At 33.9% G+C, this 21,014-nt stretch overlaps 1 protein-coding gene across 1 annotated transcript in view; it reads left to right on the top strand.

Moving 5' to 3' along the window:
- ATG4C (autophagy related 4C cysteine peptidase) overlaps window positions 1-21,014 on the top strand; it is a 130,889-nt gene that overhangs the window by 89,673 nt on the left and 20,202 nt on the right. Inside the window, 4 exon segments of the mRNA XM_079127109.1 lie at window positions 2,052-2,188; window positions 9,585-9,663; window positions 10,321-10,397; window positions 17,726-17,845. Of these exon segments, the coding sequence (XP_078983235.1) occupies window positions 2,052-2,188; window positions 9,585-9,663; window positions 10,321-10,397; window positions 17,726-17,845 (413 nt within the window).

Consider the following 21,014-nt stretch of genomic DNA (forward strand, 5'->3'; position numbering starts at 1 on the left):
AATTGAGCTAGACACTCTTTTTTTAAAAAATATTTTTTAGTTGTTCATGTACCTTTATTTAATTTATTTATTATATATGGTGCTGAGAATCGAACTCAGTGCCTCACATATGCTAGGCAAGCACTACTACCACTGAGCCACAACCCCAGCCCAAGCTAGGCATTGAAGTCACAGTCTTCTCTAGCATAAAACACATCAGTAAATATCAGGGGCTCAGTGAGTGTGTATCAAGTGAAGATTAAAGGTAAGAGGCAATTTCATCAGGCAGAATCATTTCTAGCTTTGGTTTAGAAAGACTATGGGAAATGAGGAAGCTGGTGATCAGAAGAATTCTATAACATTGTAAATTTGGAATTTAAAGGAAAGAGCAGGACAAAGCAGCAGAATTTATTAGCTCTTCTGAGAAGAGCAGAATTAATTTGGTTAAACTGATAGGTAGTGTGGGTGGTGAAGCAGGTTTTGAATAAGTTTATTTTGAACAAAAGTCTTTCTATATTTCCAAAATCATCCTATTTTCTTTTGAATTATTCTACTAGGCTGTCACTGCCCCCCACCAAAACTGGTCTTATCAATAATTTCATCTTGGGAAACCCAGTGGTTACTTCTCAACTCTAACATTACTTTGTCAGCTGCATTTGCTACAGTTTTTGTTTCCTCTTCCTTGTACCCTTTTTGTTACTTGCTTTTAGAACACTGAAAAGGTTTTCCTTTTACCTCCTGTCTGTTCCTTCACAGTCTCCTTGGTTTTTTTCCTCACCTCTTTGATTTCTAAAAATAGTGGTGTTTTAGTGCTTAGCCATTAGATTTCATCTCTGTTTCTGTCTACACTGATTTGAATACACCCAGTATTGTGACTTCTCAATATAATCTATATACTGGTAATTCCAAAATTTATAGGTCCATCCTGGTTCCCTCCCCAAACACTAGCCTTATACATTCCTAACTGCCTACTCAACCTGCTGTCTAACAAGCGTCTCAAATTGATCATATCTAAAACTCAATTTCCCGTTCTCCTTCCTACGTTTCTTCTTTCCCTGGTCTTTTGTGTTTTTGTAAGTGAAAACCATTTTACTCTTTTGCTTCTACCAAAACCCCTGCAAGTCACCTGAATCACACTTTTTCTCCTTCACTTCTTAACATTTAAGAGTGAGTCTCCAGATATTTGAAACAGTCACTTTGCACTACTTCCACATGAACATCCCTTGACCAGTCCCCTATTTTTACAATGAGTGCCTTTGCTCAAGCCACCGTCATCTCTTCCTGGAAAACTGCAGTGGCTTTCTAACTCTTCTCTTCACTTCAGCTCTCACCCCTACAGTCTGTTGTCAGTACAGGAAGCAGTCTTTTCAAAGGAGTGAATCAGATCCAGATATTCCATTCTCAAAAAACTCCTCAGTGGCTTACTGTCTTACTCAAAAACTGATCTTTTCAATGGCTTTCAAGACTTCTTCCCTAATCTCTAACTCCCATTCCTTACTGCTGTATCCTGCGCTTGCTTCCCTCCAGAGGCATTGACCTCTTGTTCTGAGAACATGCTAGCTGTTTATGCTGTAGGACCTTTGTACTTGCTGACCTTTCTATCTGGAAGGCTCTTCCCCTACCATCTTTATTACCTTGTTTCTTACTTTCTTTAAGTTTTCACTCAATGTTTTTATCTTATAAGAACTTCCCTGATTACCTTATTTCAAAATTGTCTCCCCCCTCAGCATTTCCTGTCCACCTTTCTTTGTTTTTCTTTAAAGTACCTTGAGCATCTGACGTATTTTGTGTTTTACATTTTAATGTCTATTTTTTCCAATTAAAGCATATGCTCATAGAGGACAGGAAGTTGTGTTTTACCTACCGCTGAAGTTCCAGTGCCATATAGTAGCTACTTAGTAAGTATAAATTGAATACATAAATGAGGTAGATATTTTTAACATGCGGAGACTTTGGTAATAATGTCCAGAGATCAGATGACTGACTAGTGGAGGGGACAGGGGAATTAGGGTAAAAGTCTTCTGAACATCACTTTTCTAAAATTGAATATGTGTTCATTATGTTTTCCTCAGTTTACAATTCTGATGTAATTGATAAACAGAGTGCTTCCATGACCTCTGGTAATGCAGATGACAAAGCAGTTATTATTTTAGTTCCCGTTAGACTTGGTGGAGAAAGAACGAACACCGACTACCTAGAGTTTGTGAAGGTATGAAATAAGTACTCGATTTTCCTAAGTCAGTTCTAGCTGATATGAAAAAACAGATGGTCTGTAGTCTTCTTTGTACTAAATGGGTAGTGATGTGATGATTTTACAGTTTATGTTATAAAGTTTGACATTAGAGGTTTTAAATCTCTTTTTTAAATTGCACGATCAGATATGAGTGTGTGACTGTGTGAAAAATAGAATGGTTTATGACAAAATGAAAATCCTTTCAATATTTGTACACAGATGTGACATCTATTCAACACAGATGTGACAATAATCAAAATGTGTAAGATGGCTACAATTCTATTATTATGATTTTTAAAATATGTACCTTAGTTTATTCTTAAAACTAACAAATCAGTGGTACATGCCTGTAATGTCAGTTACATAGGAGACTGAGGCAGGATGATTCCAAGTTTGAGGCCAGCTTGGACAACTTAGCGAGACCCTGTCTCAAAATTAAAAGGGCTCGGGACGTAGCTCTGTGGTAGAGTGCTTGTCAAGTACACACCAGGCCCTGGGTTCCATCCCCAGTACTGCAAAACAAAACAAAAACAACCAAACCCAACAACAACAAACTAATAAAATATTATCAAATTAATTATTGAAACAAAAATTGCCTTTTCTGCCAGTGCTGTATTATAGTTTGTTTTCTTGTACCATCATGGGGTTAATGAGAAGTTAAGATTATTTTTATAGGCAGAGAAATGAAGATAATATGGGAGCTTTCTAACATTGTTTTTTCATAATAATCTGTTAAAAATCTGTTATGTTTCAGAGCATATATTTTGTTCCTTGTACCAAATGTTGTATCATCTTGTTCTGGGCACCAAGATATTCTGTTGTGAGAAAATAACTCTTGAAATGTTTAGTTTCTGATTAAGATTATAGTCTTTATATTATTTTCATAGTTTCAATAAAATTCTCCATTTTTTAGGAGTCTATTTTCAAGGCCTGAATTGGATATTTCTTTGAATGGAGTGTTATGGGATATAGTAATGTTGAAATATAGTCTATATCTTTTATGATTCGGTAACAATTTGTTCCTTATGTGAAGCATTAATCCCATATCATCATCCATATGTATATAGATCATCTGTCCTTAAGCTAGAGTGTCCCAATTCAAAAAATTTGGAGCAGCTACTTTCAATTTATGATACATGGAAGTCTTATAGCTGATACATTGGATTTTCTTTTTTTCTCCACATTTTTTCTTGGCACATTATAGTGGTACATAATGGTGGGATTTGTTGTTACATATTTGTACATGCACACAATATAGCAATATAATTTGGCCAGTAACCCTCCCTATCATTACCTCTTCCCTCTTCCCACCTCCTCCTGGTCCCTTTCCTTTATTCTACTGATCTTCCTTAGATTTTCATGAGGACCCCCCCACCCTTTTCTTGTACTTTTTCTTCTCTAGCTTTCACATACGACAGAAAGCATATGACCCTTCATCTTTGAGTTTTGCTTATTTTGCTTAACATAATGGTCTCTAGTTCTATCCATTTTCCTGTAAATGACATAATTTCATTTTATGGCTGAATAAAACTCCATTGTGTATATATACCTCATTTTCTCTATCCATTTATCTATTGACAGACACCTAGGCTGGTTCCATAGTTTAGCTATCATGAATTGCGCTGCTATAAACATGGGTATGCACGAATTGTTCTAGTATGCTGCTTTGATTCTTTAGGATAAATATCAAGGAGTGGTATAACTGGGTCATATGGTGACTCCATTCCTGGTCTTTTGAGGAACCTTCATACTGATTTCCATAGTGGTGGTACTAATTTACAGTCCCACCAACAGTGTAAAAGTGTTCCTTTTTCTCCAAATCCTCTCCAAATATTATATTATTTGGAGTCTTGATGACTGCCATTCTGTAAAATGAAATTTCAGTGTAGTTTTGATTTGTACTTCCCTAATTGCTAGTAATGTTGAACATTTTTCATGTTGGCCCATTTGTATTTTTTTTTCTCTTGAGAAATGTCTGTTTAGTTCATTAGTCCAGTTATTAATATGGATATTTGATTTATTGGTATTGAGTTTTTGGAGTTCTTTATATATCTGTATATTAATCCTCTGTCTGGAGGATGACTAGCAAAGATTCTCTCCCATTCTGTAGGTTCTGTCTTCACATTCTTAATGGTTTCCTTTGCTGTGCATAAGCTAAATTTAACTTGATACTATTCCATTTATTAACTGTCAGCATTATTTCCTGAGCTTTAGGAGTCCTATGGAGAAAATATTGCTGTGGCTTTATGCAACTCTTCTAGGAGTTGGGTAGTTTCTGGTCCAATCCCTAGGTCTTTGTTCCATTTTGCGTTGACTTTTGTGTAGGGTGAGAAATAAAAATCTAGTCTCATTCTTCTACATATGTATAACCAGTTTCCCCAGCCCCATTTTCTCCAGTGTATGTTTTTGGTACCTTTGTCAAGGATCAGATGACTATGTCTGTATAGATTTGTCTCTGTGTCTTCTATTGTGGATTTTCTAAATAGTTACTAAAACTTTGGAGGCATATTTGTTATTAATAGTAACAATATTGTATATATAGAGAACATATGAATTCCCTAAATATAAGTGGAATTTTGATGTCTGATGTGGGCTCTTTTAATAGGGTTATTGGTGAAATGTCAGAAGTTCTGGACCACTTCATCTAGTGGGTCTTACAGTTTCAGAACTTTTAGTTCTGGCATCTGACAAGGGCTGCTTGCTGTGTCCTGACATGAAGATAGACATGGAATGACATGTCAGAAGAGCAGGAAAGAGTGGACCCACTCTCTCAAGCCCTTTTTATAGCAGCATTAATCCATTCATGAGGGTGGAAATCTCAGTGTCTGAACAAAAGATCCCTCTTTTTTTTTTTTTTTTTTGGTTCACCTCTAGGTAAGTTCTAACCAAATTCTGTCTTCTCACTACTTTGAGAAGATTAGAAACTGATAAAATCTTGAAAGTGATTCCTTTAGCCAAAGTCTGGTGGAGTGAGCTTCAGATGGCTTACAGCCAGTTGTGAAGACTTTGCTACTTGCTGAAATTGATAGCATTCATCATGGCCATACTGCCTAATGTTCCCAAGTGATTCATGGGAGTCTGAACTTACAGTGAAACAAGACACTTAGATTAAGCTGTTAAAGTTTTCCTCAGTACTGAGCATTTGGGAGTCACACAATCATGATTGTTAACTCTTACTTTTATACCACTTTCCAATTTCCAATATTAATTTATCTCATTTTACCTTCACAGTAGAAACTAGATTGTTTTTATAAAATAGAAAAGATATAAAATAGGTAAGTGATACATTCAAGTTCAGATAACAGACTGGTAGTAGACCCTAGAACTTTCATTGTTTTATTTTTTTTCCAAATTTTCCCCTAAAATAAAAAATGGTTTGAAGTGTAACATTTCCTTGGACATTTGTTAATTTGATTTATACAGTAGTCAACTAAAGTAAGAGAGCAGTGACTATTGAGACATTTAAAAATTTCAATTATCAGGTAAAAGTGTCTGAAATGGTTGAGTGAAGTAGATTATATGGTGGGTGTTATGCTTGGCCAGAGGGGGTGGTTGATCAAAAGCCAAAATGAGAGTATGTAAAAAGGTGTTCTCTTAGAAGTGAAAAGGTAGTGTGTCTTATAGTTATAAAAGAAAGATAATCATCAACATTTCTTCCTTCTCCTCCATCTCCTCCTCCTTTTTTTTTGGTGGTCAGCAGTCATTTTTTCCTGACAAACCAATGTACATTACAGTTTAAAATGCATTATTCAGTTCTATTTTTCAAATTTATTAATCAAGGAAATTCCACAGTATTTCAGAGATGTTGCTTTCCTAGCATCCGCTGCATTCTATGAAAAAGAAATTTGGTGTATGTCTTGTCAACCCTTAACTACAGGAGGTTTATTTATTTATTTATTTATTTTTAAGGACTTGGAACAAGGAAAATCCAATATGTTCTTTTTCTTCAGCAAGACAAATTAGGACTTTCCTTTTGACTGATTGCTTCAGCCTTATTTATTGCTTCATGGATACAGCTCAATAAATTCTTCCTTTGTATAACTGAGAAGAAGCTCTTTTAGGAACTAAAAAGTGTTTCAAGTTTCTAAAGATACAGCCTCTTACGTGTAATGGCATTCTAGTTCCTAATCTTCTAAGTGTTTATTGCTAAATCTGCTCTAGTCTGTTGCAAAGAAAATGTAGATGTCAAGAACCAAAGTCTTCTGATGCTTGAACCCATTATTTTTCTGAGGAGAGTCAGTGCTGATTCTTGCTATATATTTCCTTTTTTCTTTTCTGAGCTATGAAAGACTTATAACTTTCACTTCCTCATAAGTTACCAGGACATAAACACTCATTTTAGCTGATCAGATTGCCTTAAGTTAAATTAAGGCACCTTAGTTATATCAATGATTTTTATTTGGGGGGAATGAAATAGAATCCTTAATGTTAAGTAACTGCATTAGCATTAAGTGTTTATCTTTTTTTGGTTCAATTTTTTTTTTTGTGTGTGTGGTGCTGGGGATCGAACCCAGGGCCTTGTGCTTGCAAGGCAAGCACTCTACCGACTGAGCTATCTCCCCAGCCCAATTTTGTTTTTTTACTTAGTGCAGATTAGCTAAAATGAGCTGAGATTTTAATTGAATTTGCCTATTCTGTTTCATATTTTTCAGTTCCAGTTCTTTTTAAAAAAAAAAAAACCTGATATTTTTACAAGATTGAAAATATATGAAGTTGTTCTTTAGTGGGTGGTTTAGTTTGTTTTATGCTGCTGTAACAATACCTGAGCCTGGGTAACTTATACAGAACAGAAATTTATTCTCTGACAGTTCTGGAGCCAGGGAAGTCTAGAATCAAGGCACTGGCATCTGACAAAGGCCTTTTTGCTGTCCTGGCATGAAGACAGACAGACATGAAGTGATGTGGCAGAAGGGCAGGAGAGAAAGAACTGGCTCCTTCAAACCTTTTGTATAGCAGCATTAATCCATTATGAGGGTAGAGACCTCACTACCTGAACAAAAGACCCCAACTCTCAATACTATTGCACTGGGGGACAAGTTTTGAACACATGTATTTTGGAAGGGACAAAAACATTCAAACCATAGCAGAATGTTATTTAAAACATTGAGAACCTGCAGCAACTTAAATATTCATACTGAGAGTTTTAAGCACATTTTGTTATTTTAAATTAGAATATTGTACAGTCATTAAGTGTTTTAATATATAACTATTTTTATTAATTTGAAAAGAGATTCATGATAAAATGTGTTATTCCGAATGCTATTAATGATGAGTTCTGGGTATATAGAATTTAGGGTAATTTTTGTTTTTTTTTCTGTATTTCTGTGTTTTTTTTTTTTTTCTTTGACCATTTATTATGATGATAATGATGGTAGCGGTGGTGACGGTGGTGATGGTAGTACTTGGGGTACCACTGAGCTACATCCCTAGTTCTTTTCATTTTTAAAATTTTAAGACAGGGTCTCACTAAATTGCTGAGGCTGGCCTAGCATTTGTGATCCTCTTGCTTCAGCCTCCAGAGTCATTGGGATTATAGCTGTGCGCCACCATATCTACCTACCTATTGTTTTTACAAAAACAATTAAGTTAGGACATTTGTCCATATACAGATGCTCTTCACCTTACAATGTGGTTACATCCCAGTAAACCTGTTGTAGGCTAAAAATGCATGTAATACTCCTAATGTACCAAACATCATAACTTAACAACACTATAGAACGTTGTGCTGAATTTCAAGTTTAGAGTATCTGTTGTTCTCTCATGATCACTTGGATGACTAGAAGCTGTAGCTCACTACCACAGCCCAGCTCAGTATTGCTAGCTTGGAAAAAGGTCAAAATTCAAATTCTAAGTATGATTTATAATGGATGTGTATAACTTTTATACCATTGTAGTTGAAAAATTTTAAATCAGACCATTTTTGTTTGGGGGCCATATATATATTCTTCATTATTATGTCCTTTAGATTTTAGAACATCTTGTTTAAGAGAATTTTAGCGATTTAATATTTTGGAGTTTTATAACATGCTTTATCATTACTAATGTTTTATAACATGTTATAGTTAATGCAAGAACTATTATTGTTCTTTTTAGACATATATGACAGTAGAATGTATTTTAACACATTATACATACATGGATTATAATTAGGATTCCATTCTTGTGGTTGTACACAATATGGAGTTTCACTGGTTGTGTATGCATATATGAACATATGAAAGTTATATCTGATTCATTCTACTGTCTTTCCTGTTCCTACCCCTTTATTCCTATTCCTGACCCCCCTTCATTCCCCATTATCTAATCCAGTGAACTTCTGTCCCGCCCCTTCATTGTGTGTTAGGATCTACATATCAGAGGGAACATTTGGCCTTTGGTTTTTTGGAATTGGCTTATTTCACTTAGCATGACAGTCTCCAGTTCCATCCATTTACTGACAAATGCCATAATTTCATTCTTTATCATTGAGTAATATTCCGTTGTGTATATATATACCACATTTTATTTATCCATTCATCTGTTGAAGGGCACCTAAGTTGGTTCCATAGCTTAGCTGTTGTGAATTGAGCTGCTATAGTGAATGACTGCGTCACTGGTAATTGCAAGAACTATTGATTAGATATTCATTGATGCCTAAGGACATTTTTAAATTGACTTCACTGGACATTTTTTAAAGGTATGGAGTTATTTGGCCCAGCTTAAAGAGTTTGCTTGTAATAGAATATTTATTATACTGAGGGGCATACTGAACAACTTATTGAGATATGCCTGATATTTTTTGATTAGTAAAATAAATTGACTTTGGATACTATAATTATTTTCCTTAAGTTGTTTTTATTAGTCTTTATGTTTATTCCAAATGAAACCAGCACAAAGAAATGTGTCAAATGAGTGAGTGATTTGATTAGAAAAATGGTTTTCAGTTTGGGATTTGAAAACTCAAAAAAATTTAATGAAAACAGTCATGAAGTCTAAGAACTAGGGTTAGCATTGCAAAAAGCCTGATGGAAATATTACATCAGTCACCATAATGCTGTCCCAGCTAACCAGAAAGCCAAGTGTTGGGGCTTTGGCAGGAATTTTATTGCTTTAATGTGGTATCATTTATTATCTCTATCTGGCACATAGTAATAGTTTAATGTTGAACAAGCATGCTGATCAGAATATTTAATTATATTAATGTTGAGTGATTTAAAGAAAGGGGAAGGCTGTTTGGAAAAAAACAATTTCAGAACATGGGGGCAAATGTAATAAAAATGGTAACTAATTGATGAAAAGTTTGGGAACTACTAATACTGGTAAAATAAATTGAGTTGTTTTAAGTAATTATCATTTGTTTTCTGACTAACTCTGTTTTAATTTATTTTGGCAGGGCGTTTTAAGCCTTGAATATTGTGTGGGTATTATTGGCGGCAAACCTAAGCAGTCATATTACTTTGCTGGATTTCAAGGTTAGTGATTTGGTAAAATATATCTCTTCATTTTCTTTTTAAAATCAGGAAGTTAATATGAGATCAGCTGGAAACAGTATAATTAACAGAGCAAAAGGAGTACCTTATACATTCATCAGTCCTGCCGTAGCCACTCATCTGTCATTTGGCTCACGGTATAATTGGGTTCTGTAAAATGTATGCTTAATTTCTGTTATTGCATAAACAAGGCATAATTTATTGGTCTCACCGAACTTTAGAAGCCATAGCTGCCACGTTCTGGCAGTTGCTATTCACATATTTACTTTTTACCAGTCTTAGTGGTGCTAGTTGATGATAAAATGACAAGCAATATGTTCTTCCTGTCAGGACAGAGAAGTACAATACATTTTTCATATGCAAACTGTAGAATATAATTGTGTGTTTGTGAAAGTAATTTTATCACCAAAAATTAAATGACAGTCTCATCACTTTATAAAAATTCTGCTTATACAAGCATATTTGATTATGCAAAAGTTAATCTATCCTATGCAAACCTATGTTTCAGTCAATGAATATCAGTGTGGCAAGCTGTTACTCCTAGAGTTTTTTTCAGCTGTTCTACATAGAAATTGGATTGTAAGCAGTGTAATAATAAGGTGTTTTTTGAATTACTTGTCTTCTGTTTTGTCCTTGTAGATGACAGTTTGATTTACATGGATCCTCATTACTGCCAATCTTTTGTAGATGTCAGCATAAAGGATTTTCCTCTTGAGGTACTATATACATTTAGAGCTAGTATTGTTTTCTTATCACATGGAGCAAACTAATTATTTAAAAATGTGCAAGATTGCTGTGCTTTCATTATAACAGCAAGATAACCATGCTGTATTATAATTACAAGTTAATAATTATTATTTTTCTTTCTTATAAAATTATTGTCAATACAGTGGTCAAAGGTTAAATGCTTTGTTGCTGAATTTTAATTTAAGATATACTTTCTTCTTCATTTATCTTTGTCTCCAACTTGTTAGATACCCAGTCCTACTAAAATAAATGATCAAGCCTCTCAGTAATTTTGTAGAAAGACAGCTAAACTGTACTGAAGAATTTAAAGTGTGATAGGTATGTTTTGTAAAAAAGAGAAGAAAGGAAATAAAAAAGAAGGTGAAAGACTTGGGGTAGAGTGACAAAATAAGATTATCTACTAAATTATTTAATTATTATCTACTATAGTATTTGAATTTTAACTTCTAGTTAAGGAGTTTTTAGAAGCTTAGTTGGAATCTAATATTTGTTTAGTTTTTATTTCTTATCTTCTTTCCCCTTCAATAGGTCATTTAGTGATCCAGTGTTTTAATTCAGAAAATTTTGTGAGTCCTTAAGTGGGATATGTAATTATGACACGGTTTTAGATCTTGTTTTCCCAGTAAATACTTTTATAGACTAAAATAATTTTGTATAATATGATAATCAATTCAACAGCATGCATGGGTCACTAATACTCAAGGGCTTGGCAAGTTGGAAATGTGGCTAAGTTCTTTGCTTTAGTAATAACATTCTACTTAATATTAATACTTAATAGTATTTAAGGAGTAGATTATGAAAATAAATGGCAAGATAAAATCTGGTTTAGAAAGAAACATTATAATATAACTTCACAGACTTTGTAAATTATTTCAACAAAAATATAAGCATCTTGTGGTCAGAGATCAAGTTTTCTGTATTTTTTTTTCCTTCGTAACATCGTAAATGTAAACCTTAATAGGTATTTGCTAGTTGGCTGATTGAAATTGAGGGGAGATACCACAGAATTGTGCTGTATGAACCATATTATTCTCTATCTCTTTGTATTGTGGTCTTGAGGCCCTGATTCTTATGTCTAAGTTACATTTGCATTTATCTGGGCCAAATTAACAGTAGATACTTGAGATTCAGATGGACAATTGTTCGTAGTATTTTATTAACACCTAAAATAGGTAAATTAAAAGATTATGGGTCTTGATAATTTTGACCAGTAGAGAGAGATACTATCCATCTGATATTTTGAGAGGCTCTGCAAAGGGACCAGGTTAGTGACAGTCTCACTGTCTATGCAATTAAGATTAAAAAGGTTGCAGTTCATTATTGGGAGTCTGGCAACCGTCTAAGGAGTGATTCAATTTAATAAAAGTTTGAAGTAGGATGGTGGTATTAAAAATGGAAAGAATTGATTTAAAGATTTTACTTTATAAAGTGAAATTTGATGAAATTGGGTAAATTAAAGTTACAGAAGAACTTATTCCTTATACATTGGAACATTAATATAGTTGATTTAGATGGTATATTTTTGAGTCTCTGGAAGACTATTTCAACCTATATGGGTAATTTTTAATTCAAAGTTTTTCACTTCTCTCCAGTGCAGAGATTTATCTTAGATTGTACAATTAATAGCATCATTTATTTTCCCATGAAAAATATAAAAATTATAGCAAGTTGTCTATCTTTGTCCAGGAATGAAATTATACTTTCTGCTTTTTGTCACATTTTAAGTCTGTAATGTTCCAAGTAACTACCTGTATTATTAAAGTATTATTAACTCCCCTATATTACTAATGATCCTTGCTTTGGTCTCTTGGTTGTATGCTATTGAAATTTTGCAACTGATGTAATAAAGTGTAGTAGTAGTAGTAGTAGTAGTAGTTTTCTGTGGATTGAACCCAGGGATGCTTTGCCATTCAGCTATATTCCCAGCCCTTTTTAGTTGTTTTTTTTTTTTTTTTTTAATTTTGAGACAAGTTCTTACTAAGTTGCTTAGGGCCTCACTAAGTAGCTGAGACTGGCCTTGAACTTTGAACTTGAGATCCTCTTTATTTCCACCTCCTCAGTGGCTGGGATTATAGGCATGTACCACCTCATCTGGCTTCATACTTCAGTTTTTAAGTTTTTTTTGTCGTTGGGTGGGTGGGGTACCAGAAATTGAACTCAGAGGCACTTGAACCATATCCCCAGCCCAGCCCTATTTTGTATTTTATTTAGAGACAGGGTCTCACTGAGTTGCTTAGCACCTCACTTTGATTAGGCTGACTTTGAACTCATGATCTTCCTGCCTCAGCCTCCATAGCTCCTGGGATTACAGGCGGGAGCCAATGAGCTCAGTGATTAAAATCATTTTTGTAGCAACATTTTTTAAAATTAATACTTCTTGGTCAATAGATGAAGAGATTCCTATTTTAGACATTCTATTTAATTCCATGTAAGTAATTGCTTATAGTCCTGGTATTTTAAATGAGTGCCCTAAATTCAGTAATATTGTGAAAATTTCAGTAGAATGGTAACAGAATATATAAGATTGAAAAGAGATTTAAATATATTATACCTTTTGTTATTATTCCTATGGTATTGAATTCCTACATTTCTAGATTTGAACACTTAATCTTTTGAAACCATGAGATAACTCACTTCTTTGATTTAATTATCATTTGTTGAGCTCTTTCTAGGTGTAAAGCACTGTCCTGAATTCTTCAAAATTCTCTGTTGCTCTTTTCTTCCTTATAACTCCAAATGCTTTGATTATATGTATTTCTACTAATTTTTAATTCTTGGGATATACCTTATCGAATATATTTGTATATACTATTGAGTTAATATATACTATTGAGCTTCTAACTGTTGAGAAAATCTTCCTTGAATACCTTCAAAATACATTGTGCAATGAATGTAGGAGGTCTATTTAGATTCTGAGCCTAGTAGTGAAGATATGGCAGAGATACTCTTGGTCAAGACTGAGGAGTGGGGCACACAGTTCAGTGTGAGGGTACATTTTAATATATAAACTCACACTCTGTAATTTTTAGACAGATAATGGAGTTCAAAAGAGCAGCATTAACAACCTTAAAGAAAAAAGTCATGAAAGGACAACTTGAAATTATAAGAGAATGGGAAGAAGTCAGATGGACTTTAGCAGTGAGGGTAATTGAATTGTGGATTTCCATTGTCAGTGGTTAGGATAGGGCAGGGTTTCAGTTGTTGGGGTGGAAGGACTCACTGTGTGTGTGTGTGTGTATGTGTGTAATGTGTATGCATGTATCAATGTACATACATATGCACATATATTTATCATATATAATTATTTGTATGTATGTACATATATATACATATATAATATACATTTATGTAATACATTTATATATACATATATATAAAATCAACAAATTAAGTTTTGTAAACCAGGTAATATTGTTTCATATTTTTTTTGTTTTTTCAGAATGACAGTTTCTAATTCTTACAAATAACCAAAATTTTCTTACCTTTTCTGAAAGGTAAGAAAAGCCCTCTTAATAGATATGCTAGTCTGTTCTGATTCCTGGGTCCCCAATTCCAAGTACCAGATTTTAGAAAGTTCACATGGTGGCAACTCTTTTAATCTTCTTAATGAACTCAGAAATAGTGGCACTGAAGTTACTAGGTAGGACTGGGGTTGTGGCTCAGTGGTAGAGTGCTTGCCTAGCATGTGTGAGGCACTGGGTTCGATCCTCAGCTCCACATTAAAAAAAATAAATAAATAAAGATATCATGTGCATCTACAACTAAAAATATTTTTTAAAAATAAAGTTATTAGGTAGATGAAGAACTGAAATTGTCAGTGAAGATGCACATTGTGAATCATACATGCAAATTGCAGTTTGTAGAAGTTACTTTTTAGTAAGGGTGTTCTCAGACTACCTTAGAAAACTTCATCTAAATTTCCAAAATACATTCCTATACCTAAAGTATTCATTTTAGTGTCATTTACATGTTTAGGTAATAAAATCTACTTCCAAATAATAAACTTACAACAGTGCTTGGCATTTAGTAGGTGTCTAGTAACTATTTGTTGAGGCAGTGAATAGTGTACTAAAAAACAAAATAAATGGGAATTGACTCTTCTTGACTATTTTTATCAGAAATGTATTGTATTGTCATGGAAGCATAAGTAATGAACACTCCCTAAAATGTGTTTGTGAAATTGAAGCTGCTGTTCTTACCGAACATCAGAATGAAGAGAATTAAACTTAAGTGCATAGCTCAAAGAATTACCACAAAGAGAATAGACCCTTGTATGCCATTTAGGAAAACCCTAACCGTTTTTGCAATTAACAAAAATGGTTCTGAATTATAAATTAATATTGGTTTGAGTTCTGAATCTTGGGTAAACACAGCAATATAATTTTAAATGACATAAAATGCCTCTCTATAGTGAGCCCCCAAACTCATGCAGTTATACCCTGTAGTATTTTTGGTTTTCAGATTTATATCTGTGCTTTTGTGAGTAATTAAAAAAAGATCTTTGTAGATATCAAAATAACCATAAATAACAATTTAGTGTTTGTCATCATTATCTATGATGATTGAAGCAATACAATAAAATAAAAGGAAGCCTATTTTAGTTAGTGTTACTGGTTCCAACATGAAAACTTGTAATTGGTGCTTTAGTATAGGACAGCCTCATAGATGAGTTAAAAAACATATTATTGGACCTTGTACACTTTTTGGGCAAAGTAAAGAAACATTTCTAGTTGCTGACTTTGGAATGAGTTGGGCAGATGGCTATTTTTAGACACCTTCTATGTAGAATGATTTCTTGTAAGTTGATTTAGAGTGTGTTACACCTTAATATATTTCTGTAATTTGTTAAGTAACAGGTTTAGTTAGCTTTTCAGTACCTTTCCAGATGTTTTAAATATCTCTGCAAATAAAATGGGTGAAATACCAAGAACAATCCAATAAGAAAATACTTCCCAAGCATTAGTTATACACACACACACACACACACACACACACACACACACACACACATATATCTTTTAAACATAGTGCCACAAAATAGACAGGTAGATCAATGGTACAGAATAGAGGACACGGACACAAACCCAAATAAATACAACTTTCTAATACTAGACAAAGGTGCCAAAAATATGCAATGGAGAAAAGATAGCCTCTTCAACAAATGGTGCTGGGAGAATTGGAAATCCATATGCAACAGAATGAAACTAAACCCATATCTCTCACCCTGCACAAAACTCAACTCAAAATGGATTAAGGACCTTGGAATCAGACCAGAGACTCTGCAGATTATAGAAGAAAAAGTAGGTCCCGATCTTCAACATGTCGGCCTAGGACCAGACTTCCTCAACAGGACTCCCATAGCACAAGAAATAAAAGCAAGAATCAATAACTGGGATAGATTCAAACTAAAAAGCTTTCTCTCAGCAAAGGAAACTATCAGTAATGTGAAGAGAGAGCCTACAGAGTGGGAGAATATCTTTGCCAATCATACTTCAGATAGAGCACTAATCTCCAGAATCTATAAAGAACTCAAAAAACTCTACACCAAGAATACAAATAATCCAATCGACAAATGGGCTAAGGAAATGAACAGACACTTCACAGAAGAAGATGTACAAGCAATCAATAAACATATGAAAAAATGTTCAACATCTCTAGTAATAAGAGAAATGCAAATCAAAACCACCCTAAGATTCCATCTCACCCCAATTAGAATGGCGATTATCAAAAATACAAGCAACAGGTGTTGGCGAGGATGTGGGGAGAAAGGTACACTCATACATTGCTGGTGGGGCTGCAAATTAGTGCAGCCACTCTGGAAAGCAGTGTGGAGATTCCTTAGAAAACTTGGAATGGACCCGCCATTTGACCCAGCTATCCCACTCCTTGGCCTATACCCAAAGGATCTAAAATCAGCATACTACAGAGATACAGCCACATCAATGTTCATAGCTGCTCAATTCACAATAGCCAGACTATGGAACCAACCTAGATGCCCTTCAATTGACGAGTGGATAAAGAAACTGTGGTATATATACACAATGGAATATTACTCAGCCATAAAGAATGACAAAATTATGGCATTTGCAGGCAAATGGATGAAACTGGAGAATATCATGCTAAGTGAGATAAGCCAATCTCAAAAAGACAAGGGACGAATGATATCGCTAATAAGTGGAGGATGACACATAATGGGGGGGAGGGAAGGGTTAGTGTTAGGGTTAGAGTTAGGGTTAGGGAGGGGGGCAAGTATGGAGGAAGAAAGTACTGTATAGAGGGTAAAGAGGGGTGGGAGGGGTGGGGGGAAGGGAACAAAATAACAGAATGAATCAAACAACATTACTGTATGTGGATTTATGATTACACAAATGGTATGCCTTTGCGCCATGTACAAACAGAGAGGCAACATGTATCCCATTTGTTTACAATAAAATAAAAAAAAAAAAAAAATAAATAAACATAGTGCCAAAGTATGGTGGAGAACAAAAGGATGGAATGATTAGCTTTATATTGCCCTTTTCCTACTATTGTATTCCTTAAAGCCATCAAATGCTATAAATAGCCAAATTCCATTAATGAGAGGAGAGAAACAAGGGCAATGTGCCCAGCCTGTTTACATCTGTGGTTCTGAGACCACTTGAGAGAAGCAAACTAAAACAGACAAGAGGACTAGTGAAAAAGAGGGCAAGGACTGTAACAGGGCGGTTTTCACCTGTTCCATCCTAAAACCTGTTTGAGAATAAACAACAGAGTAAAGCATAATACAAGAGCAAATTGAAAGAATGTGCTGTTAGGCATTAATTGTGTCAAGTTGTTTTCTTTTCATATCAGTACATTTACATCAGTCTGCTTTTTATTTTCTTGAAAAAACTGGGTATTAAAAGGTTTGTAAGCATTAAAAAAAGAATCTCTAACAAGACAAACTTAACTTCAGCTTCATAGAAATGGCTAACTGGATTCTAAACCTTGTACTAGCTAGCCCCTGATGTCTCTCAGTGGCACCATTTTTCTTCCCTTCTCCGAGTGTTAGAAAACCATACCACCTTCCACACACTTCCTTTCTTTTGTATGATAGCACTAACATCACATAAGGTAAAGATTTGGTGAATTAAATATATACTGTGTTGGCGTGTGTTTTACACCTTTGGGGAGTGGGAAAGACTGAAATATCATTTGAAAAAATGTGTTTATAGTTTTGAGAAAAAGCTAAATAATGAAGTTTAAATAGCATTCTTGTATATATTTATATTCATCAAGTAAAGATAAATTAATCCTAAAGAATTTTTAAAAATTGCAGACATTCCACTGCCCTTCTCCCAAAAAGATGTCGTTTCGAAAAATGGATCCTAGCTGTACAATAGGATTTTACTGTCGAAATGTTCAGGACTTCGAACGAGCTTCTGAAGAAATTACTAAGGTACCTTTATTTAAAATATAATAACACTTATAAATGTTTAACATTTATTAGATAACCTGTCAGAATACAGGAATCTGTAAATTATATTTTGTAAAGTTTTACCTTTAATGTTAATATTATTAGGAGTATTTTGAATTAGAAAATAAAACTTGGGGAGTCTGAGCATTACAAGTGAAACCAGTGATCAGGTCAAAGTATTGATTGTTCCACTAGGTGGCACTGTTGAAATAAAAATCCTGCAAACTGTAGAAATGGGCAAGCAATTGGGTTATATTCTATTTGAAGAGGATTTAAAAGGGCAATCCCTTAGGGGCAGAAAAAAATTAATGAAGTATTTGATCAAGCCAAATTGTGCATTATTTCTTGTTAGTGCAAGTGCTTCTTTTATTTTTTTAAAGAGAATGGTATTTTTGGATTCCTCAGAACTGCTTTATCAAATGAGCTGTGTTGTTACCTTCCAATAAGCTTGTCTAATCTGATCTATTCTACTTCCCAGGTCTTTGAAATAGGTTTATTTAACTTATTCTCATCACCTTTAAACTTCTGCATGTTTTTGGTCTTTGAGTACTGCTAAATCACGTAGAGAGCTTTAGTCCCTGTCTATATTTCGTACTGGAAAATAAAAAAGCTTATTTATTTAAGAAGTAAATGTAATTGGACAGGTCTCTTTATTAGCAACAATAGTTATAGATTTTTTTTTTATCTTAAGTAAAGCCAATACTGGAAGCAGTTTTGGGAATTTTTAACTTGGGCTCAGATATTATAGTAATTAATTACTATTTTGCTTCTAGTTAACTTTACTTTGAAAAATGGTTATAATAGGTTGAAATTTTATTTTCACATAAATAGAATTAAAAAGTTAAGTAAATAGTCTCTTTTAAGGTAGGTTTAGTTTGATTGACCTGCCATGTGAAAAAGGAAATTTAACAGGAATATGACAAAAATAAAAGAGAGTAGAAAATGAGATACGTGAGACCCTTTCTCTATTCTTCATTTCTCACAGTTGTTGTCTTTTTATTCTTCCTTTCAACATGGGAGGCCTTGGTGAACAGAACAAAACATGTATTTTTCATTTTCCTTTTATTACTTGAAATTAGTATACATTTGTATGTTTTAGTCTGATAGTTCTTTGTAAAGTATTACAAATTCAGATGATATTGTGATGTACATTGAGGTCGTTGAACATTTCCATTAAAAAGTCCCATTTCTCTGTTTTCATTAATTTATTTTCTGTTTACATTAAGATAAGTATGTTTAAAATAATACAGCAGGCTACTCCTGGAGTAGAAGCAAACCAAATTATTATGAACAAATTTTTGATGTTTTCTGATTAACAACAGGTAGTTATCATGGTTTTTACCCTGGAAAAATTAGAAATTATTGTTCTTGATGCATCAAAGTAATATGCACTATTAAGGCAAAGAGTAACTATGTTAAAATGTCTTTTTAAAGTATTGAGAATTTTGGTAAGAATCAATGAACTTTGCTATTCTTGAATAACTTTTTAGCAATATCCAGAACTCACTTTGTCAGTTAATAACTTGGTCATTTACTTTTGCTTGGGTAGTTGTAAGTTGTTTTCCTCTTTTTCTAAAAACAGAATTTGCCATTTTCAGCTAAACTATTATTTTCTTCTCTTGAAAATTTAAAACAACTTAAAAATTACTTGTTTCCATGTAGGATGTATTTTTGGTTTTCTCATTTTTAAAATGTCACTAGATAGTCCCGAGTTTCATGTTTAATTTGTAATACCCAAAGAATGAATATTTTAATAACTCTTATGCTGTGATATTTAAAATATTAACATAAATTGTTAAACAAACTCAGTGTTTAGCAAAGTTCAGTCCATCAAATATCTGATTAACTATTATATAAAATGACTAAGATATTATCCTCACTTTTGAACAAGATGTAAGACTGATGCCCTCAAGTAACATTTATGCTTGAGGAGGGGGAATAAGACAAGTAGACATATATTACATTGAAATGATAAGCATCCATACGGAAGTAGAAATAAATTGATGGGGGAAGGAAGAGTGTTGAAATGAGAAAGATGTCACATTCAAGTTAAAGTACTTTATTGTGATGGTGATATTTAAGATGAGCCTTAAAGGGTAGGCTTAATTTTCATTGACTTGGTAAGAGGAAGGGGTACTTCAAGCTGAGGTAGTACTAAGAGTAAAGGTACAGGAGAAGAAGAGTGTCAAGTTTATCTTGACAATGGCAAATAGTCCAAGTTGATAGCTGCAAAACAGGGGCAGGATTTCTTCTCACTGCCCAAATCAGACCTATGAGTGGCCTGGGGGCCCCCATTTCTATCTAGCAAGCCTCCCAAGCATTCTCGTATGTTAAATTTGAGAACCACTGTGTAAGACAGAACAACCTGAAGTGTGAAACTTTGATGCTGTTTTTAGGTGGCACTAGAACAAACATTTTAATACTTGTGAATTTACAGTCATATTAGAAAACATAACTTACATATTTAATGTGAATCATATTAGAGATAGCACATGTAGTAAAAATAGTAAAGGCAATATATAAACGCCCAAGGTTTAGGAAAACATTTCCATGAAAATGGGAAAGGATGAGGCTAAGAAAAGTATGTTGAATAATATTGTGGAGAGGTATGAATGCCAGGTTGAAGAACTGCTTTAATAATGAAGTGTTTATCTTTTCCCAGTCTTAGTCTCTGTCTTCCTTCCTAGTGGTAACTACTATCCTGAGATAGTTTATCATATGCATACTTTATATATCCATAAACAGCACATCTTTCTTTGCATGTTATTAAACTTTTCACCAGTGATATTTTTATATAAAATGATAAAGCCAGGCAGGTGATGCACATCTGTAATCCCAGCAGTTCAGGAGGCTGATTGCAAGTTCAAGGCCAACCTCAGCAACTTAGTGAGGCATTTAGCAATTCATCGAGACCCTGTCTCCAAATAAAATATTTAAAAAGGGCTGGGGATGTGGCCCAGTGGTTAAATGCCCTTGGGTTCAGTCCCTGGTACAAAAAAATATATACACACACACACACACACACACACACACACACACGCACGCACGCACACTTCAACTTTTTCATTTAACAGTGACTTAGAGATTGTTGATATCTATACATTTTGACCTATCTTCAACTGCTGAATAGTGGTCAATTCTAAAATATACT

This window comes from Sciurus vulgaris (assembly GCF_902686455.1).
Source record: "Sciurus vulgaris genome assembly, chromosome: 1".
Taxonomy (NCBI): domain Eukaryota; kingdom Metazoa; phylum Chordata; class Mammalia; order Rodentia; family Sciuridae; genus Sciurus; species Sciurus vulgaris.